Source organism: Chrysochloris asiatica, unplaced genomic scaffold, assembly GCF_000296735.1.
Source record: "Chrysochloris asiatica unplaced genomic scaffold, ChrAsi1.0 scaffold00008, whole genome shotgun sequence".
NCBI lineage: Eukaryota > Metazoa > Chordata > Mammalia > Afrosoricida > Chrysochloridae > Chrysochloris > Chrysochloris asiatica.
This window is the reverse complement of record NW_006408526.1, coordinates 29,737,011-29,751,479: the sequence shown is the minus strand read 5'-3', so window position 1 is coordinate 29,751,479 and position 14,469 is coordinate 29,737,011. Positions and strand designations below refer to the sequence as shown.

The window sequence follows — 14,469 nt, the reverse complement described above, 5'->3', positions numbered from 1 at the left end:
TCTGCCCCGGGGAGGGACAGAGAACCCAGCTTTCTTGAGTCGCCATTGCATGGCAAGCACTTTACATGCTCAGGCTGGTTTTGTCCTTGTAACAACTCTGCAGAATAGATTTCAATGTGTTCACATGATAGGCCATGCACCTGAGGCTCAGAGAAGTTAAGTAGAATGCATTGAAGACCACATAGTTGGTGGTAGTGGTGGTGGTGGTGATGTGCTGTGGAGTCGGTTCTGACTCATAGCAACCCTCCATGGGGTTTCCTAGAACAGAAAGCTTCATCTTTCTCCCACAGAGCTGCTGGTAGATTCAAACTGCTGGTCTTTTGGTTAGCAGCCCTATTCGTAATGCATTATGTTACCAGGGCTCCTTACATAGTTGGTGAAGGCAGAAATAGAAATCAAATCTTCATGGCTACCAAGTCCTTCAAGTATGGTGTGTGATGTGGCGGGACAAGCACTGTCTCCCCTTCTCCATAGACAGGCTCTCCTGAACCAACGCTGAACTATGGGACTGGAAAGAGAGTGCATGAAAAGAAACTGTGAAGAGGTTGCACCATGTCGTGTGCATTGTCATGATTTAGCAGCCAGCTGGTCGGAGTGTTAAGGGAGCCCACCTCAAGTCGCAGATGTTGTTGTGATGCAGGGCTGAGGGGTCGTGGCCTCGAGAGGCTCTGTTCTCTGTGGCTGCCCATGTTCCTCTGAACACACCTGATTGGAAAGACAGGCTCCCAGAGGAGGTACCAATATGTATGGATGTACAGGCCGTGCACTGTTCAAAGGTGCACACCCAAGGGAACAAGTGATGTGCCAGGTTGCAGCCAACCCAAACCAAACCAAACCCACTGCCATCAACTTGGATCTGACTCACAGCAGCTTTGTAGGATAGAGCTTAACTGCCCCATGGGGTTTCCAAAGCTGTACCTCTTTACAGAAGCAGTTTGCCACAACTTTTTTCTCTTGGAATCGCCAATCTTTAACCATTGCACCACCATGGCTCACAGGACTGCACCTACTGCCTTATAATTCATACACAGACCCTGGACAGGCCAGTGCCATCCTACCTGGAAAGCAGAACTCGGACGTGCTGCATGCTTCTCCCTCTGGTGCAGAGCTCTGAGTTCACCCTGCCAAAAAATGACTCTTCCTTTTCTCTCCTTCTTCTGGACTCTGACTTGCGCTGAGACTTGAGCATGTCCACACACACACATACACACATATACACATCTGCCTGAACTGAGTGACCTGGGCCCTGTACTCTGAGAGGCAGGTTTTCCCAGGAAGGCAAAGAAGAAAAGGGAAGCTGAGGAGAGCCCTATGAAACACACTGGACTGCTTACGTTTCTGCCACCTGCCTGGCTTATATCTGCCTTTGTTTCTGTACCCTTTCTTCTGTACCTGGGTACCCTTTCCTCCTCTGTGGCATCAACAGCAACCTCTCAGGGCCTCAGGACCAAACTGTCCAGGAATCCCAGACCCCAGCCCTATGTGGACCAAGCAAGAACAGTCCATGTGCTCTCCTCCAACTCTCACCCCCCAACATTTCAGTCCTCCAGTCAAAATGGAAGCATCTGCAATGCAAGACCCGACTTGTTGATGTAAAACCTTACTCTATATTCCACCCAGGTTTATACGAGTGAATTATGCAAATCTTTGATGGAAAAATATTCCTCCACACATCCTTGAGAGTGTAAAACCTTAGTCAATAATTCATACTCGGATGTCTCTGACTGCAGGCTTTTTCTTCATTATAACTTGCACCTAGTTATTTGTCTTTCACGTTTTATTGTGTATCCTGGTGTAATGTTGTACATTATAAAATTTATCTGCCCCTTATTTGATGAGTTGGGGTTGGGGAATGGGCAGAGATCTGGGTGCCAGGGCCGGAGCCCAGGCTTCAGCACCATCACCCACTTGACAAGGGGACAGGAGAGGTGGCTGCTGTTTGGTGTGACTTCAGGAAGCCAGAAAATCCCTTCATTCCCCTATAGCTTTTTCAAAGGCCTTTCTCACGCCTGGTTGGTGTCTCAGGTCACACTGCTGTGGACTGGAGAGTCCCTCCTTTCTCCAAAGGCTTATGCAGCCTTCAAAGTCCAATGTCTCTGGAGAGATGCCTGGGAAGAACTTGGTCTGAGCAGATCTTGAAAATGAGAGAGGGAGGAAACCTTGAGGAAGGAAGGGGCCAGTCATTGAAGCAGTAGCAACATGGTGCCAGGGGGCAGGGGTGGGGTGCAGGAGTCCAGAGGGGAAGAGAGAAAAAGCAGGGCATGCTTTTGCATGAAATAGGCCAGTGATGGGGACGTGGGGAGCTGGTCTGTGCTCCCAGGAGTGGAGGCAGATGTTGTCTGGTTCTGGCTACCAATCCTAGCCCCTCCACGTTTATATACTCCAGGGAGACTAGTGGGCATTCTTCCCAGGGCAAGAGTGACCAGGACCCAGTACTCTGAGAGGCAGGTTTTCCTAGGAAGGCAAAGAAGAAAAGGCAAACTGAGGATAGTCCTACCAAATGCACCAGGCTGCTTACCTTTCTGGCATCTGCCTGGCATATATCTGTCCTCTGAGCACTTGCTCAGCAGGTCTCACTGGCCTGGGCACCCTTTCCTCTGTCTTGTTCACTGTTTAGATCCAGAATCTAGAGCAAGGCCTGACATACAGAGGTGATGGTGGTGGTGGTGGTGGTGTGCTGTGGAGTCAGTTTCAACTCACAGTGACCCTGTACAGGGTTTCCAAGGCTGTAAATCTTTACGGGAGCAGAAAGCCTCATCTTTCTTCCACGGAACAGCTGATAGTTTCAAACTGCTGACCTTGCCATTCGCAGCTCGATTCATAACTACTATGTTAGGCACTCAATAAATGCTAACTGAATTAATGGATGGTACCTTTCCAGATATTCCTAAGCCGAAGTTAATTTCTCCTAATGCCTCTAGGAAACACCCATCAGATTTTCCTCATTCCTCTGGTGGGTTAAGTATTGGGCTGCTAACAAAAAGCTTGGCAGTTCAAACTCACTAGTCACTCTGTGGGAGAAAAATGAGACTGTCTGCCTCAGTCAAAGCCTGGCAACCTCAGAAACCCTGTCCTTTGGGGTTGTGGTGAGTCGGAATCCACCTAGAGGCAGTAGTAGGTTGATGCTGGACATGCACTAGTCTTCCCTCCCCCTCTGGCCCCTTCCTCCCAGAATCACAGGCCCCCAGGAGGCAGGGACCAAGGCTTATTGTCAAGTGTATCCCCTGGATGGCATGATGATGCCATAGGTGCCTAATGAATGTGACTTTGGGCATGTCTTGTGACTTTGGGCATGTCTTGTCACCTCGTTGTATCTTCATTTCCTCATCTATAGAATGGAGATGGAGTTCTTCTGTGGACAGAGAGAAAGGGGACAGAATTTCACTGAGAGGAGAGTGTTCAACCCAGGGGAGGAATCAGTGATGGAGAAGCAGCTCCTTGGGGCAGTGGGCATGGCTCCTGATGACCGTCTGGGTCCTTGGTCACCTCATGGTGATTTTCTCAGATTAGTAGTTGGAGGAGGAGGAGGCATCACCTTCTAGCTGTGCTAATGATGGTGCCATCCAGGGTTTGGAGTTTTTCAGCTCTCGGAAGGGACTTGCCGCCTAGAAGCAAGGCAGGTGTCTTAACCATAGAGAGTAAGTGGGGGTCCCCAGTTCTTTAGAGCAGAGTTCTCCACCTGGGGCCCAGAGATCCCAGGAGGCCCATGAATATAATTCAGGGGAGGGGTCCATGAATTTGGAGGATGAGAAATTACATCTTCATTTCACTAAAAGAATGGAGTCAATTCAGACTCTTAACAACCCTATAAGGACAGAATAGAATTGTTCCTTAGGATTTCTGCAACTAAATCTCTACAGAAGCGGATTGTCTGTCTCCCACAGAACGGATGATGGGTTTGAACCACTGACCTTGCATTAACAACCCAAGCGCTTAACCCACTGTGCCATCAGGACTCCTAGTTAAGTTTCACGTGTACTTCCATTTTGAGCATAGTAACCGTCCATAGCAATAGCAACAGAAATCCAGATGCAGATATTTCAAACTTTCATGCATACTCATCACTATTACAAAATCAAGGTAATATCAGAGGGTAATTATAAGAACCACTAAACCAGTTGCCATGAAGTAAACTGTACCATGTACTCATTAACTGGTGTCACTAATAATTTCATAAATAGAACATACGAGTATATTGATAATGTGATATATTACACCACACGCTTGCTTTTAATGTTTTCAATATTTGTCTGACCGTCTTTCAGTATAATTGGTTGTATTTCGTGTATTAGTAAACATTATTCTGAGAGGGTCCACTGGCTTCACAGAGGGGTCCACATAACATAAGAACCAGTGGTGTAGAATGAGGTTGCCCCAACCATATCCCCAAAGAAGGGGACAGACAAGTGAGATGTCCTACAGTCTGCCCTCAGCCCTTTATTAAACCCTCTCCAGGGAGCTGAGGTGGGTGAACAGAGGTGGAAGAGGGAAGGGATGCTGTTGGGGGCAGGACCTCTGCAGGGGCATAATCACCCCCACCACCACCACCACTGGCCTCAGCTCCTAACTCTGACTGGGGTCTCTTACACCTCCTCACCCCCCCTCCAGTCCCGGCTATGATCACCTCCCACCCCAACACCACCATCGCCATCAAGGGTCACACCAAGGAGTTGAACTGCACGGCACGGGGGGAGCGACCTATCATCATCCGCTGGGAGAAGGGGGACACAGTCATCGATCCCGATCGCGTCATGCGATATGCCATTGCCACCAAGGACAACGGAGACGAGGTTGTGTCTACACTAAAGGTGAGAGCCCACCCCAGTCCAAGGTGGACCCTGACTCCCAGAGCATGGGGTGCTCTCAACTATTGTATCTGTACCCAGTGGAGGTGAAGGGGGAGGCTGGGAGCCACAAAAGTACCTCCTCTTTGCACTTTTTTCCCTTCTCATTTCAGGACCCTCTGCCTTAGAACCTCTCTGGGTCTCCTTTCTGACATCCCTACAATTATTAACTGTGTGGACGCCTCTGCCTATTCTTCCCCTGGGGCCCTTCAGTTCCTCCCTCCTCCTGGACCCCACAGTCTCCCCCTCCTGGGACCCCTTAGTCCCTCCCTGCATGGACCCCTCTAACGTTCTCTTCTTGGAAACGCCCAGGAACAGGAACTCATGACAAGGCCCCTTGAGGGTCCCCTTCCCAGAAAAAGATGGCCTGATGATCCCCTGTCAAGTGGGCCTCCTCAGCTAAGCAGTTCTAAAGGCTCTCCCTTTCCTCCCTTTCTCCCTGTCCTCCTGCTGACCTCTCCTAGCTCAAGCCAGCTGACCGCGGGGACTCTGTGTTCTTCAGCTGCCATGCCATCAACTCTTACGGAGAGGACCGGGGCTTGATCCAACTCACTGTACAAGGTACCCTTCCCTGCCCCACTACTGCCAATGTGCTTCCCTCAAGACCCAGGTGCCCAAAGCTACCTCCACCTCAAACAGCGGAGACATCACCCCCATCATGGCGGAGGATGATGGGAATGGCCTTATGGGGGAAGCGCCCTTCCACTCCCCTCCTGCCTAGGGAGAGAAGGGCCTTTCCAGGACACTTCAGACAGCAGAGTGGAAGTGCCTATGGCCCTGGCAGAGTCCATTGGCAGTTTCAGAGAGCTGGGGCAGTGATTCATGGACTCATGGACTCCTGAGATGGTGTAGGAAGGGAAAGTCGGGTGGAAAAAGCTGGGTAATCTCGATGGGGCAAAATGGTCTTCAGCAACAAGGAATACTTAAGAAAGGGCCTGCCTTCTTCCACCCGAGGGAGAGAGAGGACTAAGGCAGGAGACCAAGCTGTGTCCTCCCCCACCCACACCTTGCACAGACCCCAAGACTCCAGGGACAGCAGAACCCTGATCCTCTCCAGGGGTAAACAGAAGGTCAGGCTCTCCATTATCATCCTCACTTCTACTTCTCCCTGCACCACACCCCAGAGCCCCCTGACCCCCCAGAGCTCGAGATCCGAGAGGTAAAGGCCCGGAGCATGAACCTGCGCTGGACTCAGCGATTCGATGGGAACAGCATCATCACGGGCTTCGACATCGAGTACAAAAATAAATCAGGTAAGTACTGGGTCATGGAGGGGAGCCACCCACTCCGCTGGGGCCCCATTGAGTGGGACAACCCATTCAAGCAGATGCCTTCTAGTGCCCAAACACCTGCTCTGTGGGAGGACTAGACCCAGAGGACAGAAAAAGAGACTTCTAGTTAGTTGATCTGAGGGGGCATCAGCCCCTTCTTCCTAGGATAATCTCTGGGCCAATGTCCAAAATGGTGGTTTGACTTTTAAAAGTTTCAAGACCCTGCATCCAGGGGTTATGTACTATCTGTATTGGATGAAAGGTATCATGAGTTTATCTGGATTCTCGGGACACTCCAGGTTTGGGATGACTGAGTTCAGAAGATTGGACCTTTGCAGGAAAAGGTTGTTGGAGTTTGGGAGTCCCTGAAAGACTGAAATCTAAGTCTCCTCCTTCTGGAGGCCTTTTGAGCCAGCCATTCTCCTATGAGTATGTCCTCATCATTGTGAAGGCACTAGGGTCTCTGGGGTATGGGTAGTAGGACCCCACAGGCAGGCAGAAAGAACAGCAAGAAGGGACCTCAGAAGACGCAAGAGAACTAGAGAATGAACCAAGCCAAGAAAGAACCCTAGGTGCTCATGTTTGTATATGCATTGACTCTCTCTGGAAGGTGCAAGAGAAATGGGCCACAAAGAGTGACCCTTGACAGGGGATATCTGGGTGACTTCAAAGCAGGAGGGAGAGGAAAATGCACTTCTAGTTCTGAACCTTTGGACCTTTAGAAACCAACATTTTAAGCTTGCATTTGCTTTTCAAGATGATATAAAATAAGACATGATTTTGAAATGTTAAATGTTGTGTTTTGTGTCTCTGTGTGTGTATTACCACAGTAAAAATAAAATAGAGTTAAAACAATACAAAAGCAAGCCTAGAGAACTCAACCCTTCTTTTTCTCCTTTCCAGAAAAGCCCCGTCTCATCCTGCAGGTCTTAGTTGGATCTGAGGCTTTGTTTTCTCCTGAAGCCTTCCAGATGCCCCTTGTCCACTTAGCACAGCACATGTTCACTGTCTAGACTGACCAGGTCCTGATTTCTGTTGTATTCCCAGGACCTGGCATGGGGCGTGGCCACATGGGAGAATTTCAGCAAATGTTTGTTGAGCAAACATGAAGTGAGACATCATGAAGCCAATCTTGGGAAGCAATTCAGTCTTAGGTGTTGGGATGGTCATCTTTGATGCAGATTTCTACATAGCAGAGCCCTATGATCTAAACCTTCCAGTCTTATTGGAGAGAAAAGTCAGGTCATGGAGCCATCCAGGAGTGGAACTTGACTACAGGAGGGGCTGCTGTGACAAGGTTGCTGTAACAAGGTTGTAGATGTCACATTAAGCTGGGTCTGGAAGATTGAATGATATTGAACCAAGATCTCAGGGCAAGGGGAAGGGCCCTCCAGGGAATAGCGGGTGGTCCAGCAGAGGGTTCATAAATGTAATCCATGGGAAATACGTTTTTTTAAAAATGCTCTGGGGCAAGCTTGTTGGGGAGACCTCAGGATGAGGTTTCATTTTGTTAGGGAAGGTCATTGAGAATCTTAGTTCAAACCCACCAGCCACTCTCCAGAGAAAGATGAGGTGGTCTGTTTCTATAAAGAAGTACAGCCTCAGAAACCCTAGGGAGCTGTTCTGCTCTGCCCTGTAAGGTGTCTAAAAGTCAAAATCGACTGGATGAACTCTAAGAGAGTGATTGGAACAAAATGGGGCATTAGAAAGATGCACCAGAATTGAAGGAATTGGTACCCAAGAGATAAGCAGAGGCTGCTACTGCCCTGCAGTGGGGTAGAGGGGATGAGAACCAGGGCCCTGAAGGAGGAAAAGGGAAGATGATGGTGTCTGTCTCACATCTCAGGACTTTCTGGGCTGGGCACAAGCTGCCCAGGAGTCAAACAGGAAGCAGTGGGCCCGTAGGCCAGCATCTCTATCTGGTGGTGCATGCTGCATCTCTCTGCCAGCTGATATTATTGACAGGCTCTGTTCACATCTGGGAGTGGGTGGTGGATGCCTGGGCTATCCCCGGCACCCTCTCCCACACTTCCTCCCTGCCCGATCCGCGTTCACGACCACTCTCTAATGTGTGGAAAGCTTTCTGGGGGCATTGCTCAGTAGCGTGAAGCTGACAACATCACACATCTGGAGAGCAGTGCAGGAGGAGAGGTGAGCAGGGAAGATGCTATTTTCAGAGTGTGTCCCTGTCTTACTGCAACCTCCCCCTACCCCACGTCCCCAGACAGGCTGAGAGACTGTCATACCCCAGCCCAGAGCCTGGAATGCAGGATGGGTGGGTTTTAGTTGTGTTGAGGTGGCTCTGACTCATGGCGAACCATGTAAAATAGAATAAAATATTACCTGGTTGGTCCTACACCATCATCTGGCACTTTATCATTTATCATCATCTGTACCAATCCATAGGATTTTAATTGGCTGGTTTTTGGAAGTAGATCATGAGACCTTTATTTCTAGTCTGTCTTAGTCTGGAAACTCCATAGAAACTTGTCCATAGGTGATGTAGGAGTGGCATAGCTTCCAGAATCACAGCAACACCCAAGTCATCACAGTACAGAAAACTGATAGATTGGCAGTTCTAGAGGGGGAATAATGAAAACTCGGCCTCAGACACTTCTTCTTGAAAGGTCTTTGCACCTTTAAAAAAGCAAGTCACAGGATCAAAGCACTGAGACGTCAGCTGGTCCTTGGCCCGCCTTTGGTGGGGCTGCTCCAGACCAGCCCACCCAGAGAAGCATCTGTTGCTCCTAGGTTGTTTAGAAAAGGAGTTCCTGGCCTCTTTCTCTTGCCCGTGATACAGTTCTTCAATGAGAATTGCAGGAAGTTATCACTGAAGCCAGGCTGAGGCCCTGAGTACAGATAGCCCAACTTCTCATCTGTCGAATGGTAGCGGCAATGCCAGCCTCCCAGGACTGTGTTGAGGAGGAAGGAAGATAAAACATGTAGCACAAGGCTAGTGTAAACCTTAACTAAATGTAAGTTCTAACTCAAATACCTCAGGTGGCAATTTATAGTCCACTGGAACTTGCAGACTGAAATCTCTGTGTCTTGTCAGTCAGCAGTATGTACTGAGTGCAGACACCATTGTTTATTTATTTATTTTACAGAATCATGCACCAGCCATGTGGTAGGGAAAGAAAAAAGAATAGGAGATAGATGTTGCCCTTGGAGCTTACAATGCAGTTGGATTGAGGACACGCACACTCACGCACATACACACACATGTTGAGAACCATTACAAAGCACTATCCTATCCAGTGTAATATGCCACAAACTCTGTTACGTGAGAACTGTAAAAGGTATCCAAGGGAACAGAAGGGTGACTCAAAGGAGGGGTGAGCGCATGCGTGCATGTGTGAATATGCATGCATGTGTGTGATGGTGGGGGTCTGAGTAGGCCTCTTCTTGCATCTGTGGGATAGGGGACTGAGAACCGTTCTTAAAGCAGAAGACGGGGTTGACCAAGTCTCAGAGCTGTGTGATCCCTCTTCAGCCATGTTTTTAGAACATGGAGGTGATCGCACCTCATTTTCAGTGTGGCCATAAGAACTAGGTGAATGTAATAACTAGCTCAGAGCCCAGCACATCTCTGTACCCTTCCCAGGGACCCATCCTGTATCTCTGCTCCCCCTTTTATTCTTCTTATTGGACCAGACCACATTCATCCTGGGTTCTGGACCATCTGCTCCTGACCTCATTGTTTGTCCCAACTGTGCCTCTGCCAGTTTTCTGCCATGTTGCTCATTGTGTTCATTTTCCCAGGGAAACGACTGAATCTGCCCTTTCTAAGCCATCCTGCTCATGCTGACTTCCCCTGGCCCCAGGCAGCAGAGTAATAATAAATGAGCACCATCCATACAAATCTATCAGATGGCCTGAGCAGACTTAGGAATGCAGACACCAAATTTTGCCTCCATTCCCCAAGCCAGGAGCAGGGATGGAATCTTTGAGGATGACCTCCCAAGTTTGGGAGGCAGTCTCCTGGTGCAAGCTGGTGCAGGGTAGCTGTGCCAGCCATCATGGAATAAGTCACCCTAGTGCAGTGTGTGGCGCTGGTATGAGCAGCGGTATGGCTGTGGGAGAGACTGGGGGTGCCACCCAAGGAAACTGTTCTCCATGCTTCAGACTGATTATCCCCCAGGACTCGGAGCTATGATGCACAGAGAAAATCAGGTGGAGAATGGATTGGTTTCTCAGGCACAGACAGCTAGATGCTCCAGATGTGGCTTTTGTCCAAGTGCTCCCCCTCTAAACCAAATGCGTCTCCAGAAAAACCAGACTCCCAATCCCCTCTCAGCAAGCAGCCTGCAGAGTAGAAGGCACTGACAGCTCCCCAGCCACTTCCTTATTTTTTTTTTAAGAAGAATATTTTGCATCATAAACCCTTTGATGAAGAAAGGGAGCAAGAGCTCTTAATGAAATATGTTAATCTGGGTAAGCTAGGCTCATATGAAAGGGAATATTAAAAGAGACAATGTTCACCAAAGCCAGCCCTGTACCCTGAGAGAACTGAAAAGAAGAGGGAAGAAAATAGAGCCCTGATTTCAGCTATTCAGTGCCAGGAAGATGGCCGTGATCAAGTTTGAAAAATTGACTAAAGGACTCCAGATTTGACTCCAATGCATTAACCTGGAAAGGTTGTAGGGTGAGAGATGTTTTGCGTCCACATCCAAGATGATTTGGGAACACAAGGTCAAATCCACCTGCAAACCATTGGTAAAAAGCAGGGGCAGGGAGCCACTCTCTGGGACATTGCTTCCATTGCTTCCGCTCACCTTCCTGTGACTGGCAGCTGAGTGAGGCAAGGAAGGATATTTATTGTAACTAAGAATACAGAAAAACCTCCAAGTCAAAGCAAAGAACAAAAATGTAATTGTGCTAGTTCCAGATGGGGCGGGGGAAGGTAGAATCACCACTGAAGGATTTTCAATCTGTTGGGACCGAGCTGGCGAAAGGAAATGGGGATAAGACTCTTGTGGTATAATAGTGAATAATTGCCATCAGGACTGACTGTTAGGGTAGGAAATATAGAGGTAGATTTTTTTGACAAAAGGAGGGGAGTGATAGATTTTGCAGCCCAGGAGCAGATGTCCCTGGGACCATCAAGTGAGAAGCACAGAAAGCGGGGACCCCTACCCAGAGAGGCAGTGACACCAGGGATGGAGACAGAGAAGATGGTGTGGACAGATGGAGTGGCTGGGGACACTGGACACAGGGAGGGAGATGGGCTGTGGGCTGGCAGCCGGAGAGCGGGCCTGTGTGGTGTACCCTTTGGTTATTTGATGAGGCATGGAGGGGATTGTAATCATTGCAATGAAACGAAATATGATAGGATGAGTGTAAAGCTGATGTTCTCCCATGTAAACCTCACAATAAAAATTTTTTTTAAAAAACGTAATTGTGATCTCAAAGCAACATGCCAAGGAGCAGGGTTGGTTTAGTCCGGACTCCTGCCTTCAGGAGGCTTAGCATCTCTTTGGGCAGTTGTCACTGCGAAGTGCTCGCTGCAAGGGGACTGCTATGTAGTGAAGGACAGATCTACATGTCATGAATGTTCAAAGGAGAAGAATGGTGAACCATGAGGCCAGAAAGATGTGCATGAGCCAGACGTTGCAGGCATGGGTCGTGTTAAAAAGCTATGTTTTTATTCTAAGATCAAGAAAAACTATTGCTATGGATTAAATTGTGCTCCATTCCCAACCCCAACCCCAACCCCAAATACGTACTGGAATTCTAACCCTTATACCAGTGGCTAGAACCCCATTTGGGAACAGGGCTTTCTTTGTTATGTTAATAAGGCCATATCCCTGTATGGTGTGTCTTAAACTAATCACCTCAGAGTTATGAGGTACATACAGATTTGACAAGAAGCAAGCACAGATGGAAGAAGATAGCTGCTACATGAAGATACCAAGGAACTGAAGGGCAGCCGCTGAAAGGGGCAAGGATCTTCCCCCAGAGCCAACAGGGAGAGCCCTTAATCCAAGCTTCGAGCCTCCTTAGCTGTGAGAGAATACATTTCTGTTCGTGAGACCACTCAGTTGTCATGCTTCTACCATAGAAGCATGAGGAAACTAAGACAGCTAGTGAGTGACTTCATGCATGGAGACCACAGTGGCATGGCTTCGTTTTGGAAAGGCTACTCTCAGTGGTTGGCCTGTGAGAGGAGCTCAATCATATTTGTGGGATGAATGATGGATGGGTTGATGAGGCACACAGTGGATACTGAGGGGAGCTGAAAATGGAGAGAAGTGGAGAAACTCAAGAGATCCTTCATTCATATAGTCTTTAGGACTTGCTAAGAGGTAGAGAAACGAGAGAGTCAAGAATAGCATCTAAGTTTTTGACACAACCTGAAAGATGATATTACCGTTCCCTGAGACAGGAAACCCAGGAAGGAGCATCAAGAGTTCCATCTTGAACATGCTGAGCTGGAGCTGCCTTTGAAACATCCAAGAGGAGACATCAAGTAAACAGTAGATTTTAAAGATCAGGAGTTCAAAGGAGAGATTCAGGCTGGGTACAAATCTGTGAATTATCCTTGCATAGATGGAACCAACAGCCATGGGTGGGAAAAGTGCATGGAGTGAGAAAAGGTGATGCCCTGAAGAACTCTAAACATCAACAGTTGGAGGTACTGGTGATGTGTCTCACTGACCCTCTACAGGGTTTCCAAGAGTGGTTGGTGGGTTTGAACTGCTGACCTCATGGTTACCAGTTGTGTGCTTATCCTCCAGCACCACACCAAGGCTCACCATCAATGTAGAGTAGAGGAAATACTGCCTGCAAAGGAAACATTAATCCAAGTGCTAAAAGAAAAATCAGAGAGTGTTGTATCAGAGAAGTCAGGGAGGAGCATTTCGAGAAGGGAGAAGTCCAAATGCTAACACATCTTAGGGGTCAAGTGAGAACTGAGTACTGAAGCACGTGGTCTAGGCTACTTAGTACGGCTGTAACAGAAATACCACAAGTGGGTAGTCTCAAAGAACAAAACTTTATGTTCTCAGCCTTGGAGCCTTTAAGCCCAAATCATAGTCTCAGCCATGTAGATTCCTTCCTTGTCAATGGTGTTGTTATTGTTGTTAAGTGCTGTTGATTCAGTTCTGACCTTGTATAGGGTTTCCCAGGAGCAGCTGGTGAGCTTGAACTGCTGACCAGTTCAAGCCAACTTTGCAGTCCACGGTGTCACACCAGAAAAACTTGTCAGTAGCCCTGGGAATGCCTTATTTCTTGTCATTCCTTGGCTTATAGGAGATTCTCACATGGTGTTTGTCTACCTCCATATACCATCTCCATACATAATCTGCTCTCTTTATGACTTAGAAGTGGTTATGTTTAGGATCCACCCTATACTGCTATGGCTTCATTAACATAAAAAGAAAATCTTATTTCCAAACAGGATCGCATCCACAGGTACAAAGGCTAGAGTCCTTGGGTGATTAACATGATTGCTGCTAACCAAAATGTTGGCAGTTAAAGTGCACCCAGGAGTATCTCAGGAGAAATTCCTGGTGATCTGTTTTCCAAAGTTTTAGCCATTGAAAATCCTATGAAGCACAGTTCCTTTGCCATACATGAGGTCTCCATGAGTCAGAATCGATTCAATGGCAACTGGTTTGGGTTTTTTGTTTGTTTGTTTTTTTTGGGGGGAGGTGGTATTTGAGGGGACACCAGTTCAATCCATAACAAACACTCATTGGATCTAGTAGCATGGAGGTCACCTAGATATGAAAGGACATGAGGAGTAAGTGGGCACAGCACAGCACCTGGCATCTGCTTGATGAATATCGGGCTTCTTGTCCTTAGCCCCCTCTGTTTTCAGACACATCATATTGACTGGGTCTCCTCCCTCAGCCTGTTCTCATCAAAAATGAATGCACTGGCTCTGGATCACTCTCCCTCTCCTCTAAACATGGGCAAATCAAATATGATTTCTAAGCTGGCACCAGCTCCCAGGATGTCACCGAGAGACATGAACACCTGCCTCCGCATTGCTAGCCCATTCTGTCCCAAACCAGAGACGTGCCCACTATTCTGGCTTAAACTAGCGGGCTCTGACTGACTCTCCAGGTGACTGGGGTGTTTTAAAAGACAAAGAGAAAATAATGTGTTTCTGAGCATCAACAGCCTGCCATTTTGTTACTTTGGCTCATGAAACCACAGGATTAAATGCAAAGTTGCAGATGGGGGAGCTGGGCTGATGCCCTTCACAGATGCTGAGCCTGGGTACCAATTGGTAAAAATTATATTTTAAAAAAATATGAAGACCTCAATTAATCAGAACCTGGAAGAATGGGATAGGAATGGAAGAAGTGGGTGAACCAGTTCTCCTGATGAATCAAGTATTCGCTTTA

At 48.0% G+C, this 14,469-nt stretch overlaps 1 protein-coding gene across 1 annotated transcript in view; it reads left to right on the top strand.

Moving 5' to 3' along the window:
• The window catches only part of DSCAML1 (Down syndrome cell adhesion molecule like 1), a 442,529-nt gene that overhangs the window by 376,999 nt on the left and 51,061 nt on the right, over window positions 1-14,469 (top strand). The window contains exons 12-14 of the mRNA XM_006833865.1: window positions 4,609-4,808; window positions 5,309-5,405; window positions 5,969-6,097. Coding sequence (XP_006833928.1) covers window positions 4,609-4,808; window positions 5,309-5,405; window positions 5,969-6,097 — 426 coding nt within the window. The remainder of the gene's footprint in view (window positions 1-4,608; window positions 4,809-5,308; window positions 5,406-5,968; window positions 6,098-14,469) is intronic.